This window comes from Staurois parvus, unplaced genomic scaffold, assembly GCF_062004578.1.
Source record: "Staurois parvus isolate SC_StPar_1 unplaced genomic scaffold, SC_StPar_1.0 ptg000827l, whole genome shotgun sequence".
Taxonomy (NCBI): Eukaryota; Metazoa; Chordata; class Amphibia; order Anura; family Ranidae; genus Staurois; species Staurois parvus.
In genome coordinates, this window is record NW_028318623.1 from 6573068 (window position 1) to 6589232 (window position 16165).

The 16165-nt window shown below is 40.7% G+C and overlaps 1 protein-coding gene across 1 annotated transcript; it reads left to right on the forward strand.

The window, feature by feature from the left end:
* The first annotated feature begins 955 nt into the window (after positions 1-955).
* On the forward strand, positions 956-12983 carry LOC149443886 (uncharacterized). Its single transcript, XM_089655216.1, has 5 exons — positions 956-991; positions 6454-6525; positions 7882-8217; positions 12219-12324; positions 12448-12983. The coding sequence occupies exons 2-4, from the start codon at positions 6480-6482 to the stop codon at positions 12293-12295; spliced, it is 459 nt and encodes a 152-aa protein (XP_089511342.1). The 5' UTR covers positions 956-991; positions 6454-6479; the 3' UTR covers positions 12296-12324; positions 12448-12983.
* The last annotated feature ends 3182 nt before the right edge of the window (positions 12984-16165 follow it).

Below are 16165 nucleotides of genomic sequence, written 5' to 3' on the forward strand. Positions count from 1 at the left end.
GAGAAAGAAGTAGAAGAGAAAGAAGTCAAAGAAGAAGAAGAGAAAGAAGAAGAAGAAGAATAAGAAGAAGAAGAGAAAGAAGATGAAGAAGAAGAGAAAGAAGATGAAGAAGAAGAGAAAGAAGATGAAGAAGAAGAGAAAGAAGATGAAGAAGAAGAGAAAGAAGTAGAAGAAGAAGAGGAAGAAGAAGAGAAAGAAGAGGAAGAGATAGAAGTAGAAGAGAAAGAAGAAGTAGAAAAGAAAGAAGGAGAAAAGAAAGAAGAAGAAGAGAAAGAAGAAGAAGAAGAGAAAGAAGCAGAAGAGAAAGCAGTAGAAGAAGAAGAGAAAGAAGAGAAGGAAGCAGAGAAAGAAGAAGAATTCCAGTCCGCTATTATATTTGACATGAAAAAGTATTGTGGTTGCAACAATGTATCTATTTGTATCCGAAAAAAACATCTGTATCCGAAATGGATACAAATAGATACAATGTTGCAACCGCAATACTTTTTAATGTCAAATATAATAGCGGAGCTCTCTGCAGGGACAGAAGTAATTAAATGCCGGCCGTAGACGGGAAGAAAATCGGCCGATTTTTTTTTACTGTTGGTGGTAACGTTGGCCTATTGAACGACCGATTTTCCGTTTTTTGTTAAAAAACCGTCCGGTTTTCTCCCCGTCTATGGCCTGCATTAGAAGCTGATTGGTTTCTATGCACAGCTGCACTCTCCAGGTTTAGTAAATCAGTCCTTATCTGTCCAAAAAAGCTTTGTCACATGCCTTACGCTCCATATTATTCTTTTCGACCTAATAATCAGTACATATTAATATGCAGGTATGTGCCGGTTGCAGAGTCTAATGTAAAAGTATCTATCATTCAGAGCTCTGGTATTCAAATTGAGGAAGTGCAGCATGCCTGAAACATTCCATAGTAAGGTATAAAGTCAGAGCTGGGATCACTTTGCTGTCATAATTATCGTGTGCCTCGAAGAGCATCCCAGAGGAGACTAGTACTGTAAGTTTTTTTTGATTGATCCCATATTTTGCACTGCTACAGAGATTCAAGGTTAAGTCGTCATGCACACGGGATGTTTTGATAAGGCTGGTAACATCAGCTGTATAAAGTCACGTTAAAAAAACATGAGTTTTTCAGCTTTTTTAGCTTTTATTTTTTGCATTAGCGTTTAGCTGCATTTTCCCACATTTTTTCGCGTTTGCGTTTTTTACCGTTTTTGTTTACCAAAAAACATTTTTTTGGGACAAAAAAAGTCCAAAAACACCGGTTTGCTGTGTTTTACTGCGTTTTGCCGCATTTAGTGGCGTTTTCCCGAGTTTGAGTTTTTAAGTGTTTTTTTAGCATTTTTATACAAAAAAAAAAATTTTGGGGGTCAAAAAAAATCTCAAACATTTTGGGGGGTCAAAAAAAACATCCAAAAACACCGGTTTGCGGCGTTTTACAGCGGATTGTCACAATTTTCAGCATTAGAGAATTTTTACAGCTAATAAACTCCTCTAGAAACCCACTAATTCTGGGGTTTTTTCCAGCCAAAAAAACATCCCTGCCAAAAAACTTCCATTACAGTCTGTGTGCATGGACATGCTGATAACATGCTGGGGGGTTTACTGGCTGTAGAAAAAAAATGTCAAAAGCCAAAAACAGCCGCTGTAAAAACGTCCCGTGTGCATGAGGGCTTACTGTAAGAAGAATGGTTTGTTTGAAATATGACTGAATTTCAACTTGATGCTACCTGGAGGGCAGATGATGTAGGCAGAAGCAGGGCTGGGACAAGGGGTGGGCAGGGGGGACAGTTGCCTAGGGCGCAGTAGTAGGGGGCTGCATCTAAGCTCTAGAACCGTGGTTAGAAAACAGGGCCAAAGGATCTGCTTTGACAGCTACTGCTACAAAAATCAAGAAAACGGCCACGAATGTGTTGTGCACACTCCATGCCAACCATGGACAGCTTGTGCAAGGGGGCAGAGAATGGGCACAAGGCGTTGCACTCATTTTATGACATGCACTAGCAATGGGGGAGATGGTACAGTTCTGCATCCTTGCCCAGGGTGCTTAACAAACCTGTCCCAGTACTGGGCAGAAGTGGTGACCTCCTTTGGCCTCCTTTGACTCTTCATCACTGATGAATAGCTCAAGGTGGTCCTTTCTTCTACCTACCCATTGGTACTAGTGGGAGACCTGATCTTTGTTGATCAAAGTAATTTGCAAACTCACTTTTTTAATTTCATTTTTACATTTTTTTGAATTCTTTTTTATTTTTTAAAAAGCATTTAAGATTAATTCATGTAGTACTTTGGGGGAAGTGAGGACATTGATGGTTAGTTATCAGTGTTCTCACTAATCCTTTTCAATAAGATTCTTAAGAATGGGCTTCAAATCCATTTATACAGAAGTCCCATGCTAAAAATATTGGAGACTGTATTCTCATGTGCTGTCATTTACTTGAAATGTAAATATTAACAAAGGTGGGTGAGATCCAGTACAAAGCTAAGAACGTTGTGCAGAGCAACTTCGTTTAAAGTAAAACACAATTTGTTAGAGTCACCAAAGGATGAAGTATGGTGATCATATCACAACCAAGGATGATACCTCATGACCATAGCTCTTGGCATTGGGTTGGAGGTCCTGTTAGCAACCTTAGCAGCCTTTGTAATGTGGACCCATCCATGTTCTTGTGTGGTGTCTGGACTAGGACCCTTGGACTTTGAAGTTTTGGCTCATTTCTTCTAACATCGTGAACACTTTTGTGGACTTCACCTGCTTCGTTCCCTAGGAACATCATGGGAGGATGCTGACAGATCCACACTACAGAGCACATTGTTTCTGACCAGACCATCAGCTGTAGGCCACAAGCTGAAGGTTCTGAGGGATCTTTGCCAAAACTCATCTTTTTGTGAGTGTAACAAATTGTATTTTATAATGAATACAAGCCAAGATATTATATTTTGCTGGTGCACTCTGTTCTTATATTTGCATCTACCCTGTCCTGAATGAACATCAATGTATAGGCGCATATCTAACTGATCATTTTGGGCTACTGTTTTAGTTTTATATACAATTGACTTTTGGGAAAAATTACATTGTGTTTCATTATAGATGATGTTTTGTTTACAAGATCTATTAGTCCAGCCAATTAGATTTGTGCCGTTAGTTTTGTTCCGAATCGATAATTTGGAGATTTGGATGTATCCAAATTTCCAAATTACAATAGAAACTAATTTAAAATGAATCTGAACTAAAGAAACAAAATCGAAATTTGAAAACAAATTGAAATATAAACATATTACTGACTATTGCTGATTTTCTTCAAACTCTATGGGGGAGATTCACTAAAACTAGTCCACTCAGAATCTGGTGCAGCTGTGCATGGTAGCCAATCAGCTTCTAATGTCTGATTGTTTAATTAAGCTTTGACAGGAAGCTAATGGGTTTCTTTGCACAGCTGCACCAGATTTTGCACCATGCAGTTTTAATAAATAATCTTCTTTGTGTATAATGCAGGCCATAGACGGGTCGAAAATCGGCCGATTTTTGGACCGTTAGTGGGTTAATTGGTCGGCCGTTTTTGCAAATTTTTTTTATTGGTCATGTTGGAAAATTTGCGGTCGATTTTGACGATCGGCCGATTTTTCCAGCAATGATGGGCAAATCAGCCTATCGTTTTACCGATAAAAAGTCCATGGATGAGCCGTGACCTGCAAGGGACAGAAGTTATGGGGTGAACTTTATAATTTTGTCAGCTGATTTTTTTGGCACATTTTTTTATCGGTAAAGTTGGAAAATTCGCCGGCTATTTTGACAATCGGCTGATTTTCCCAGAAATTATGGGCAAATCGGCCAATCATTTTACCGATGCAAAAATCTGCGCATGAGCTGTGACCTGCAAGAAGAAGAAAAAGAAGAAGAAGAAAAAGAAGAAGAATTCCAGTCCGCTATTATATTTTATATGAAAAGTTTTGCGGTTGCAACAATGTATCTATTTGTATCTGAATAAAAACATCTGTATCCGAAATGGATACAAATGGATACATTGTTGCAACCGCAAGACTTTTTCATGTAAAATATAATAGCGAAGCTCTCTGCAGGGACAGAAGTAAAAATGCCGGCCGTAGACGGGACAATAATCAGCCGATTTTTTTACCGATTGAATGACCGATATTTCTGGGCTTTTTCTTTTTAAATGGCCGATTTTCAACCCGTCTATAGCCTGCATTAGTGCTAGAATATAGCTGTCTTCTGAAATTTGAATTTCGAAAAGAATAGAGTAAAACAGAATAGAATAAAATAAAACAGAATAGAATAGAGTAAAACAGAATAGAATAGCTTAGAAAATTACATAATACAATAGAAAATAAAGGAATGTAATAGAAAAGAATAGAAGTGAATACAAAAGAATAAAATAGAAAATAATAGAATATATAAAAATTTAAAATAGAAGAACATAATAAAATAGAATAGAAAATAAAGTAATGGAATAGAAAAGAATAGAATAGAATTTAAAAAAATAGAATTAAAAAAAATAGAATTAAAAAAAAAAAGAATTATAAAATAAAAAATTCAAGAATAGAATAGAAAAAAATAGAACAGAATAAAGTAGAATTACCATAACTGTCTTCTGAAATTAAAATTTTTAATAGAATAGAACCAGCTGTTCTTCACAATGAATTTGGATCGATACGATATTTTCGATTCAAATTCTTTTCAAATACTTTGAATCCATTGGAAAAATTTGAATCCAGTCGAAAACGAAAAAAAAGAACAAATGCAACAAAACTAAGTAACTTCATGAATCGATTCAAAACGAAACAAATGTTTTCATTTTGCGTGTTTCTAATGCCAGTATCCTTTAAGTGCATTACAATTGATCTTGTTAGTAGAATGACTTAGTCTGATGTCACTAATATCTAATATTCTATTTCTGGGTGGGCATTGGTGGACTCAGGCACATTAATTTTGTAAAGCGTTGCACAAACTGTTGGCGCTATATAAATTCTGTATAATAATAGTATTAGTAATGCTGTCTTTTTAAATCTTTTAGAATCTACTTTTGGTAAAAATAATTTCCTGCTGTGGTTTGTGTGCTCCCACTCCCATTAGGCAATAAAAACATGTCCAACTCTTGAAGTGAAACTCAATTATAAAAGCCAGAATTAACAAAGTACTCCCTTTTATGAGTCAGTTCATATCACGCACCCTTGGCAATTGTATCTGAACCTTCTTTGTTGTCCATGGACAGAGTCTCCAAAGAATGTCTAGATTAGCATTTCTCAATATTTTGTTAACACCGATGAAACCTTTAAATAACTTTCTGGGCTGAGGGAAACCCGACTAGTAATTGCTATACCTACAGTTTATGGTACATTAGTGTGATGGTCACTCTTGACAATGCTCCTTACCTTTGTGGTCAGTGGAAAGAATAAACTCTTACAGGTAGCTAAAAACATCAATGGTGCCAGACATTGCTCATTGCTCAAGAAACCCCTAGTGTCCTCTAGAGCAGCATTTATCAAACATTTACCCAAAAGAACCCTTGAAATAATTTTCAGGTCTCAGGGAACTCCTGCTAAAACCAATTCATTAGATGTCAGTGGGAAAAAAACGCTCCTTACATTGGTGGTGAGTAAGAAAAATGCAACCCTTACAGAAAGCTAAAAAGATGATTGATACTGATGAAAGTGGCATTTGGCCCCAAACTATGCAGGCACTATCAACTGGGAGGTAATCCAGCCACAGCTCAAGGAACCATGAGCAACTTCTGGAAGGACCCCAGGGTTCCATGAAATCCTGGTGGAGAATGGCTGCTCTAGGGAAACCCTAGGGTTCCATGGAATTCTGGTGGAGAATGATTGCTCTAGAGGAACCCTAGGTTTCCATGGAATTCTGGTGGAGAATGGTTGCTCTGGAGGAACCCTAGGGTTCCATGGAATTCTGGTGGAGAATGGCTGCTCTAGAGAAAACCTAGGGTTCCATGGATTCCTGGTGGAGAATAGCTGCTGTAAAGGAAACCTAGGGTTCCATGGAATTCTGGTGGAGAATAGCTGCTCTAGAGAAAATTAAGGGTTCCATGGATTCCTGGTGGAGAATGGCTGCTCTAGAGAAACCCTAGGGTTCCATGGAATTCTGGTGGAGAATGGCTGCTCTAGAGGAAACCTAGGGTTCCATGGATTCCTGGTAGAGAAGGGCTGCTCTAGAGGAAACCTAGGGTTCCATGGATTCCTGGTGGAGAATGGCTGCTCTAGAGGAACCCTAGAGTTCCATGGATTCCTGGTGGAGAAGGGCTGCTCTAGAGGAACCCTAGGGTTCCATGGAATCCTGGTGGAGAATGGCTGCCCCAGAGGAACCCTGGTTCAGAAAGACTGGTCTAGATGCTGAGACGCTTATAATGTATTTAAGTATAACTTCTAAAAACATTTGTTTGCACATACTTCATCTTCAACAATTTAAATTTCCTTTTTAACACACAGGAGAGACACAGCTTGCTATAATACCGATGAAAAGTATGAATTCTCCATCCTTCATGGTGGTAGTCCTGACAGGTAAGAAAACCATAATATAATGGTTCAGTTGATTTGCTTTTACTTTGTAACACCCCAGACACATTGTAGATTAAAAAACCAAGCTAAATGTGTCATATGTGCAGAAAAGTAAACAACTAATGTATTTGTTGCTTTGGGTTTATCATTCTCCTTGATTTTTAACAAAATAGACTGTTATGTTTGCACAGGCTTTGTGCACACATACAGTATGTGTATTTACAACTGTATATAAATGGCTTTCCCCAAAATGAAAATGAGTCCAAAAATGTTGATGGTCTGGTATTTCTCTGTCTTTGAAATTGGGCCCAAGGGACAGCTAGTTGGAGTCTTGTGTCTAAATCAGGGGTGTCCAACCTACAAGCACCCACAGACTGCATGCGGCCCAAGACAGCTATAAATGCCGCCCAACACAAAATTGTAAACTTACTTTAAAATGCTAATTTTTGAGGAGAAATGTTTTGTAAAAGTGCATTTACACATGCAGCTGAAGAAAAGTTTGACAGTTTCGCTTTTCTTGTCTTTTATAAGTTATCAGCAGCACCGATATTTGTGAGTAACTATTTTTAACCATTTCCCATCCGGCCCATGTACATAAACGGCCGGGCGGGAGAAGTGCAGGGGCGGGTGGCCGTTTATAAATGTCCTCCCCGCTCCCTGCTTTTACCGCGCAGCACCGTATTCTGGTGCCCCCTGTGACCTCCGGCATGCAACCTATACGGAGTGACACCGGACCAGGGGCGGACTGACAACTCATGGGGCCCCCGGGCAATAGGGGATCATGGGGCCCCTGTGTCCCTGCCCAAACTCAAAAAAGCCTATGAAAAAGGTACCAGGGGCATCTCATGGGGCCCTCTACTGACCCTGGGCCCTCGGGCAGTGCCCGAGTTTCCAAATGGTCAGTCTGCCCCTGCACTGGACCCACTCCAAGAAAAGGTAAGTTGTAAAGAAAGCCGGCAATGGATCGGATCCATCCTGCGGGAATCGTCGGCTTTCTTTACAACATACCTTTTTGTGAAGCGGCTCTGGTGTCACCCCGTGTAGGAGGCACCTGCCTCGGGACGCCACTGCTTCATTCAATTCCACAGCATTTTGGATGTTGAGCATTTGGGGAGGCTTGAAGCTGAAAAAAAACACTCAGGTGTGAATAAGGGCTTACAAAAGGGGCTTTTTTTTTTTCCAGATCTGCAGTTGTCTGATCCCCGTGAAACAGATCGCACAGCGGACCGTAGCAAAATTAGCTTTTTTAAAAAATTTTTGGAATAGTTTATAGTATTTATTCATTGAAATGCGATTCTATGGCTGCCGCCCCGACATCTGTTATAACAAAAATATTTTTTGTTCTTTTTTTTTTTGCAGCTCTTGTTTGTCTTTGGATTACACCAACATTCTGCGATCTCGAAATCGATCAACAACTTAGTTGGGTTAATTTGAGGGGCTCGGTGTATTTAATGCCCTCTGGAGTAAACGTCACTGATATTCAGTCATGTAATTGGTACAAAGGATACGGTCTACCTAGTAAAGCCATCGCTTCCTTCATCCGAAGCTCAAATAAAACAAGAAGTTATGACGGCCTCAGCATAGATAACAACTGCACCTTACATATCCCGAGTCTGATCCAGGCTTATATAGGCAATTATATGCTGTTGGCACAAACTTCTGAGAAACTAGAAATGGCCAGCCGTGTCTTTAACGGTGAGTATCCAAATAACCGTTTACTCGTTATTTAGTGCGGGCTTCGACTTCTGGAAAGGTGCAGGGACCTTTTCCCTGCGTTTTGCGAGGCATGGCAGCCCATTCAAATGAATAAGCTGCCGTGCTGCAACCTGCAAAATGCCATTAGTGTGAACCGTGCCTAATGCAGGCCATAGACGGTTCGTTTATCGGTCGATTTTTCGTCCGAAATACGAAACATCGGTCGCTCTGTTGCCACCAATTATTGTGAAAATCGGCCGTTCTTTGCAAATTTTCCAGCATGACCGACAAAAGAAATGAGGAGGAACCTTTAAATTCGGCCGATGCCATTGCCCCACTAACAGTGCGAAAATCGGTTGATGCCATTGCCCACTAACAGTGCGAAAATCGGTTGATGCCATTGCCCCACTAACAGAGCGAAAATCGGTTGATGCCATTGCCCCACTAACAGAGCGAAAATCGGTTGATGCCATTGCCCCACTAACAGAGCGGAAATCGGCCGATGCCATTGCCCCACTAACAGTGCGAAAATCGGTTGATGCCATTGCCCCACTAACAGTGCTAAAATCGGTTAATGCCATTGCCCCACTAACAGTGCGAAAATCGGCCGATGCCATTGCCCCACTAACAGTGCAAAAATCGGCTGATGCCATTGCCCCACTAACAGTGCGAAAATCGGCTGATGCCATTGCCCCACTAACAGTGCGAAAATCGGTTGATGCCATTGCCCCACTAACAGTGCGAAAATCGGTTGATGCCATTGCCCCACTAACAGTGCGAAAATCAGCCGATGCCATTGCCCCACTAACAGTGCGAAAATCGGCCGATGCCATTGCCCCACTAACAGTGTGAAAATCGGCCGATGCCATTGCCCCACTAACAGTGCGCAAATCGGCCGATGCCATTGCCCCACTAACAGTGTGAAAATCGGTTGATGCCATTGCCCCTCTAACAGTGCGAAAATCGGCCGATGCCATTGCCCCACTAACAGTGCGAAAATCGGCCGATGCCATTGCCCCACTAACAGTGCGAAAATCGACCAATACCATTGCCCGACTAACAGTGCGAAAATCGGTTGATGCCATTGCCCCACTAACAGTGCGAAAATCGGCCAATGCCATTGCCCCACTAACAGTGTGAAAATTGGTTGATGCCATTGCCCCACTAACAGTGCGAAAATCAGCCGAGGAAGGAAAAAAAACCAGCAAAGCATGATCCAATTTGCTCCTGCAGGGAAAAAAATTCCCTCCTGATCCCCCGAGAGGCAATCGGATATTCCCTGGATCTACTTTACCTATAAATGTTGGTAGCATTTAACATCTCTGCTCCAAAAAGCTGGTAAAAGCACTTTTAGTAACATTTTAGTAGCATATTAGTAGTGTTTAGAAGCGTAAGCGTTTTATTAGCATTTTTACAGGACATGTAAAAAAGAAAAAAAATCTGTTACATAGTTACATAGTTAGTCTGGCTGAAAAAAGACAAAAGTCCATCCAGTTCAACCATAAAAAAAAAAAAGTTATAATCCTATACCCACAGTTGATCCAGAGGAATGCAAAAAAAAAACAGCAAAGCACGATCCAATTTGCTCCTGCAGGGAAAAAAATTCCTTCCTGATCCCCTGAGAGGCAATCGGATATTCCCTGGATCAGGGGCGGACTGACCATTCAAGCACTCGGGCACTGCCCTAGGGCCCGGGGTCAGTAGGGGGCCCCATGATATGCCCCTGGTACCTTTTTTATAGGCTTTTTTTGAGTTTGGGCAAGGACATAGGGGCCCCATGATCCCCTATTGCCCATTTTATTAGCATTCTTACAGTACTTGTAGAAAAAAAAATTAATAAAAAAGCTGTAAGTAGCATTGTTGTAGAGTTTAGGACTGTTTAGCATTTTTTTTTCTGCCGGAAAACATCTCCAAAAAAACTCTACAAAAAACGATTTTTTTTTTCTGCTCCTAGAAACTGAAGCACAAAAAATGCTACTAGCCTAAAGTAGCATGCATGGACACAGAGGAGAACACTATTTAGCTTCTAGAAGCAGAAACAAAATGCTATTGACAGCTATGAGCTATTACCTGCTATTGGGTGCGCAAAATCACATGTATATATGTATTTCTGGGTAGGGGGCACACGCACACCCTACCCGAGCCGCCACTGTTGATCAACGGGTCCCGGGCGGAGATTCCCCGCTGGCACCCGGCGATCGCCGACTATCACTGATAGGGGAGAGCTCTGTATGTAAACAATACAGATCTCTCCCTTGTCAGCTCCTGCATGCTGCTTTGTGTTGCTCTGCATAGCAGTTAATTGAACAAGCTGACATTAGAAGCTGATTGGCTCCTATGCACAGCTGCACCAGATTTTGCACTCTCGAGTTTTAGTAAATCAACCCCAAAATGGCATTACTATGACCATATTCTTACGTATACATCTGACTTTGATTCTCCATTATACCGCAAGGGTCTCCAAAATGTCAAAGGAAAAGTCCAATTTACAGTCCTTCAGACTTTGAGGGGGTCAGACTGTGACCAGTGGGAGCAGAAAATGCCCCGGCATCAGTGGGCATAAGCAATGCTCCATCAATGGTTTGAATGGAAGGAAAAGTGCCACGTTGTTGCTATCAATGGGAAGAATAGTTCCTCATTGATGGTGTGAGTTGGTGGAATAGTGCACCAAGCAAGGCCGTGGATAAGGGGGTACCACCAGTCCTCCTGTATGGGGCCCAGGACAGCACGGGGGCCCAGGCAACTAGGTGAATCGGTTGTGGGCAGGGAGCGTGATCACCACAGCATGGAGGACAATTACTGGAACCGATCCCCTGTATGACTCTCTCTACAGCTGCTTAAAGTTGGCTTCTTCTCCTCTCCCTCCCACTGGCTTTCAGCTGCTGTAGAGAGAGCCATACAGGGCATTGGCTCCAGCAATTGCCCCCCCACCCAACCCCCTGCTACACCCATCTTCCTCCCTGTACACCACACATTTCCCCCTGCTGCCCAATGTCCAAGCCCTCCTGTGTGCCCCCTCCAAGTGCTGCTGGCTTCCCTCCTTTCCTTCCTACCGCCAGCTGCAAGCACACAATAGGATACTGCAGGATGGATAGTGGTAGAGGGGTCCGGTAAATATGTCACCTTTGGCAGCCCTTTCCTGAATGAACACAATAAGTGATCAGTAGAGATCACTCACTCTGTTTATTCAAAACTGAAGCATAGTTTTTTCGGGGGAGGGGGGTGGGGCCCTGTCAGGTTGGATGTATGGGGCCAAGTGGTTTCTAACAGCAGCTCTTGCCCCAAGGTCCAGTCAGAGGCAAGCCAAGGACCACATCCGGCCCCTGGGCTGCAGTTTGGAGACCACTAGCATACAGTAATGAAGGATTAGACTCCTCAGGTGCGGTATTTTCTTCATTGATGCTGTGTGCATCCTTGTTAGGTTGTTTCACTCTCAGTTCCTTCCCCATAGACAGTTGTCAAAGGGATAGAATCTTAGGGCACATCTGAAATGTTGTTCTCAAAAGAATAAGGGGGGACATCTTCTTTCAGTGGCAACTTTTAAAGGCAGCGTTTCCCATTAATTTGGGGAGATATCATATCATTTCCCATCATGCCTCTGGAATAAGGTGCTATGTAAAATTTCCTTAGTGTGGACCAGGGGCGGACTGACAACTCATGGGGCCCCCGGGCAATAGGGGATCATGGGGCCCCTGTGTCCTTGCCCAAACTCAAAAAAGCCTATGAAAAAGGTACCATGGGCATCTCATGGGGCCCCCTACTGACCCCGAGCCCTCGGGCAGTGCCCGAGTTTCCAAATGGTCAGTCCGCCCCTGGTGTGGACACAGATGAAAAAATAACCTGTCAGTCGCCCCTAACCTTTTTTCACTCAATCCAATTATAAGAACAAATTATGTCTGGAAATTCAATTTAAAAAAAAAAAGCTTTGATAAATTAAAAAGAAAAAAAGCTCTTTGATAAAATGCCAATTAAATGGGGTCCTTTCTAATTTTGTTTTCCAGGAGCTATACGTTTTGAGCTTTCCTCCACTGTCCTCCTGGCCGTTGCAGGGTTGGCATCATCATTTATACTTTTCTAAGAGGGAACCACAAGAAAGAGAACAAAGAGGTGAGAACAAGTGGATTAATGACTTTACACACCATATTATAGGTGAACTTTACTCTTTTTAGCACTTTTCTCTCTGTAGTATATATCAGCCTAACTGTACTTCTCTGTTTCGTTGTTTTCTAGGAGATACTTTACAGACGTGTGTCCAGAGAACCAAATTACAATCAGACAAAATACTCTCAGGACAGATTGGCAGGCATGCTACCTTCTCCTCTCTCCAGTATAAATTATTGGGTGTTTTTACAGCTTTGGATTGGTTGAAATCATGATTCTCTGTCCCAATTCATCAGCACGTGAAGACTCCTGAAGGATAACTTTGCTTTCACTCTCAAAACTGGGTTCCATCTCTAGTGTTCCATTGAGAAGAATCATAAAAAATGTATTTTGAGATGTTCAGTTGTGATGATAGAAGTATAGCAATCAAATTCAAAAATAAAAATGAACGACCATGTATTTGCTATAACAAAATTGATGCTGGATTTTCAGAATTTCAGAGATTCGGTTGGCTCACCGACCTGCTCTATTATGTACGCGGGTACAGAGATCCTTCCATTAGACCCTTTGTTTTCAGCTGTTATGAAGTACAGTATGTATGGATTATATTATATTTTATGGATTATGCATAATGCAGAATAAATAAATTGAGAAACTCGAACTAAGAGATTGAAACATTTGTGTAACTTTTCAGGTGGAAGTTGGAGATAGGAGTTATGTCATGGACAGGCTCCCACTGCGGTCATTTAGACATATACAAAGTCGCCAGTTGAATTCATCCAATTATGCCCAACAAGCAATTTTTGTATGCTTTGATCAGACTCATAATGGCTTCTATAGGGAAAAATACAGGCTTAGGGTATTTTTAAAAATCAACAATAGCCAATGAAAAAAAAATATTCTTGTTATCAAAAAATGCCTTGTTATAACATGCAAGAGTATTTAATATTAAATGCACACCTCTTGAAATTCACTCAATCACAAGAAAATGTCTATATATTAAAAAAAAAAATTATATATATATATAAGGATAGCGTTTGTTCCAACTTCTCTCACCCAGCCCAGAACATTCCACAGTTCGTCACTTCCTGTTGCCATGTAGCCATGTTTCGACGCGTTTCATCCTTCCGACTTTTGACAAAAAATTAAAAAAATGTATGTTATTGTATCTCGCATGCATATGCAAGATAAGTGACATACAAAAGTAAATATATCCAGTATCATATACAGTTGTGTTCAAAATAATAGCAGTGTGTTGAAAAAAAGTGAATAAAGCTCAAAATCCTTCTAATAGCTTTTATTTCCATCCACACAAATGCATTGGGAACACGACACATTCTATTCCAAATCAAAACATGAAGAAACATAGATCAAATTTGTGTTGTTCCTCTAAAAAAATTGAAGAAAAGTGAATATTAGACGTTTCAAAAAAATCGCAGTGTTTGTATTCTTCTTTACAAACTCAAACATTCACTATATAAACTGAAAAATGTTTGAAGATTTTGCTTTCCTTTGAATGACTTCATGAATATTTGGTTGTAGTCGCACTGTTTCTGAGAACTGCTGTACATCTGTGTTGCATGGAGTCACCCAACTTCTGGCCCCTGTGATCAGGTATTCCAGCCCAGGATGATTGGACTACATTCCACAGTTCTTCTCTATTTCTTGGTTTTGCCTCAGAAACGGCATTTTTGATGTCACCCCACAAGTTTTCTATTGGATTAAGATCCGGGGATTGGGCTGGCCACTCCATAACGTCCATCTTGTTGGTCTGGAACCAAGATGTTGTACGTTTACTGGTGTGTTTGGGGTCGTTGTCTTGTTGGAACACCCATTTCAAGAGCATTTCCTCTTCAGCAAAAGGCAGCATGACCTCTTCAAGTATTCTGATGTATTCAAACTGATCCATGATCCCTGGTATGCGATAAATAGGCCCAACACCGTAGTATGAGAAATCCCCATATCATGATGCTTGCACCACCATGCTTCACTGTCTTCACAGTGTACTGTGGCTTGAATTCAGTGTTTGGGGGTCGTCTGACAAACTGTCTCCGCCCACTAGACCCAAAAAGAACAATCTTACTTTCATCAGTCCACAAAATGTTGCACCATTTCTCTTTAGGCCAGTCAATGTGCTCTTTGCCAAATTGTAACCTCTTCAGCACACGTCTTTTTTTCAACAGTAGGACTTTGCGGGGGCTTCTTGCAGATAGCTTGGCTTCATATAGGCGTCTTCTAATTGTAACAGTCCTCACAGGGAACTTTACACCTTCTTTCATCTTCCTGGAGCTGATTGTTGGCTGAGTCCTTGCCATTTTGGCTATTCTTCTATCCATTCGAATGGTAGTTTTTCGCTTTCTTCCACGTCTTGCAGGTTTTGGTTGCCATTTTAAAGCATTTGCGATCATTTTAGCTGAGCAGCCTATCATTTTCTGCACTTCTTTATATGTTTTCCCCTCTCCAATCAACTTTTTAATCAAGGTACGCTGTTCTTCTGAACAATGACCCATTTTCCTCAGAATTTCAGAGAGAAATGCACTGTAACCAGCATGTACAACATTTGCTGCCTTCCTTCCTTAAATAAGGGCAATAATTGCCACCTGTTTTTCAAAGAATGAATGACCTCACTAATAGAACTCCACACTGCTATTATTTTGAACATGCCCCTTTCAATTAGTGATTCAATTACACAGAATCAGCAGCATGCATGTCATGACTGTTGGGTCTGTTGGATTTCTATTACTCTACTACACCTGTTAGTAAATTATTTGCCATGTAGAAATATAATTTCTACCAAAAACAGTGATTGATCCGGTTAGTGATGTCTGACTGCTATTATTTTGAACACAACTGTACATTCAAAGGTTCTTCAAAAGGGTTCTGAACTTTTTTTTAACTCTAATATATATATATAAATGTGCGGAAACTTTTTGAAGACCCCATGTATAAATGTATTCTCCATTGTGTCAAGAATATACCTCTGAATACACAGAAAAGAGGTTCTCACGTTCATGGAGCTAATGAATAACACATAAATACTATCTCCTATAGCAAATAGTGATCAGATATTTAGTCATTAAATTCGTTATGATAAAAATTATAATTTTTGACAAATAAAACACAAGTATTATTTATCATTTTCTTGCTATGAGGATAACATACAGTCCTAAAGCTTATAAGTATAAAAAAAGACATTACTCCAAATTATAATGTACAAGGTTTATTTTGCTCATGAAAAGAAATTGAAAATCCATTACGGTGGTATCTATCAGTTCTCATTAGCTCCAATCACATTGCTACACTAAGGGCCAGTTCACATTACATGCGTTTCAGTTGCTTTTCTGCATCCAAAGCACACAGAAAGTAGATTATATGGTGGTCAATGTCATAATTCACATCAGTACTTGCCGTTTCAGTGCATTTCGGTTGCAGAAAAAAAAAGTAGAACATGCTGCATTTTTTCTGCACAGAACTGCACTGGAACGCGGTAAAACGCATCAAAAACGCACTGGAATGCACCAAAAACGCACTGGAATGCACATGTCGCTATTTAAATTGAAGAAAAAGAGAGAGGGGAAAAATTAACTGGAATGCATCAAAAACGCATTGGAATGTGTCAAAAATGCATTAAAAATGCGCCAAAAACACACAGGCCAAAACGCATCTGGACTGCATTTCTAAAGTGTGAACCAGCCCTAAAGCTACATTCACACAGGAGCATTGAGCCTGCACTAGATTCTGGCTGGTGGTACAAAATGCTGCCTGCACACTGTTGGGATGATTTACTAAAGGCAAATACACTGTGTACTGTGCATGTGCAGTTGCTCCAGAGCTTAGTAAATTAAAT

Excerpts from the sequence above, each read along its gene's own strand:
- LOC149443886 (XM_089655216.1), top strand. The coding sequence starts at position 6,480 with ATGAAAAGTATGAATTCTCCATCCTTCATGGTGGTAGTCCTGACAG. Across the intron at positions 6,526-7,881 it reads CATGGTGGTAGTCCTGACAG|CTCTTGTTTGTCTTTGGATT; the intron begins GTAAGAAAACCA and ends TTTTTTTTGCAG. Across the intron at positions 8,218-12,218 it reads GGCCAGCCGTGTCTTTAACG|GAGCTATACGTTTTGAGCTT; the intron begins GTGAGTATCCAA and ends TTTGTTTTCCAG.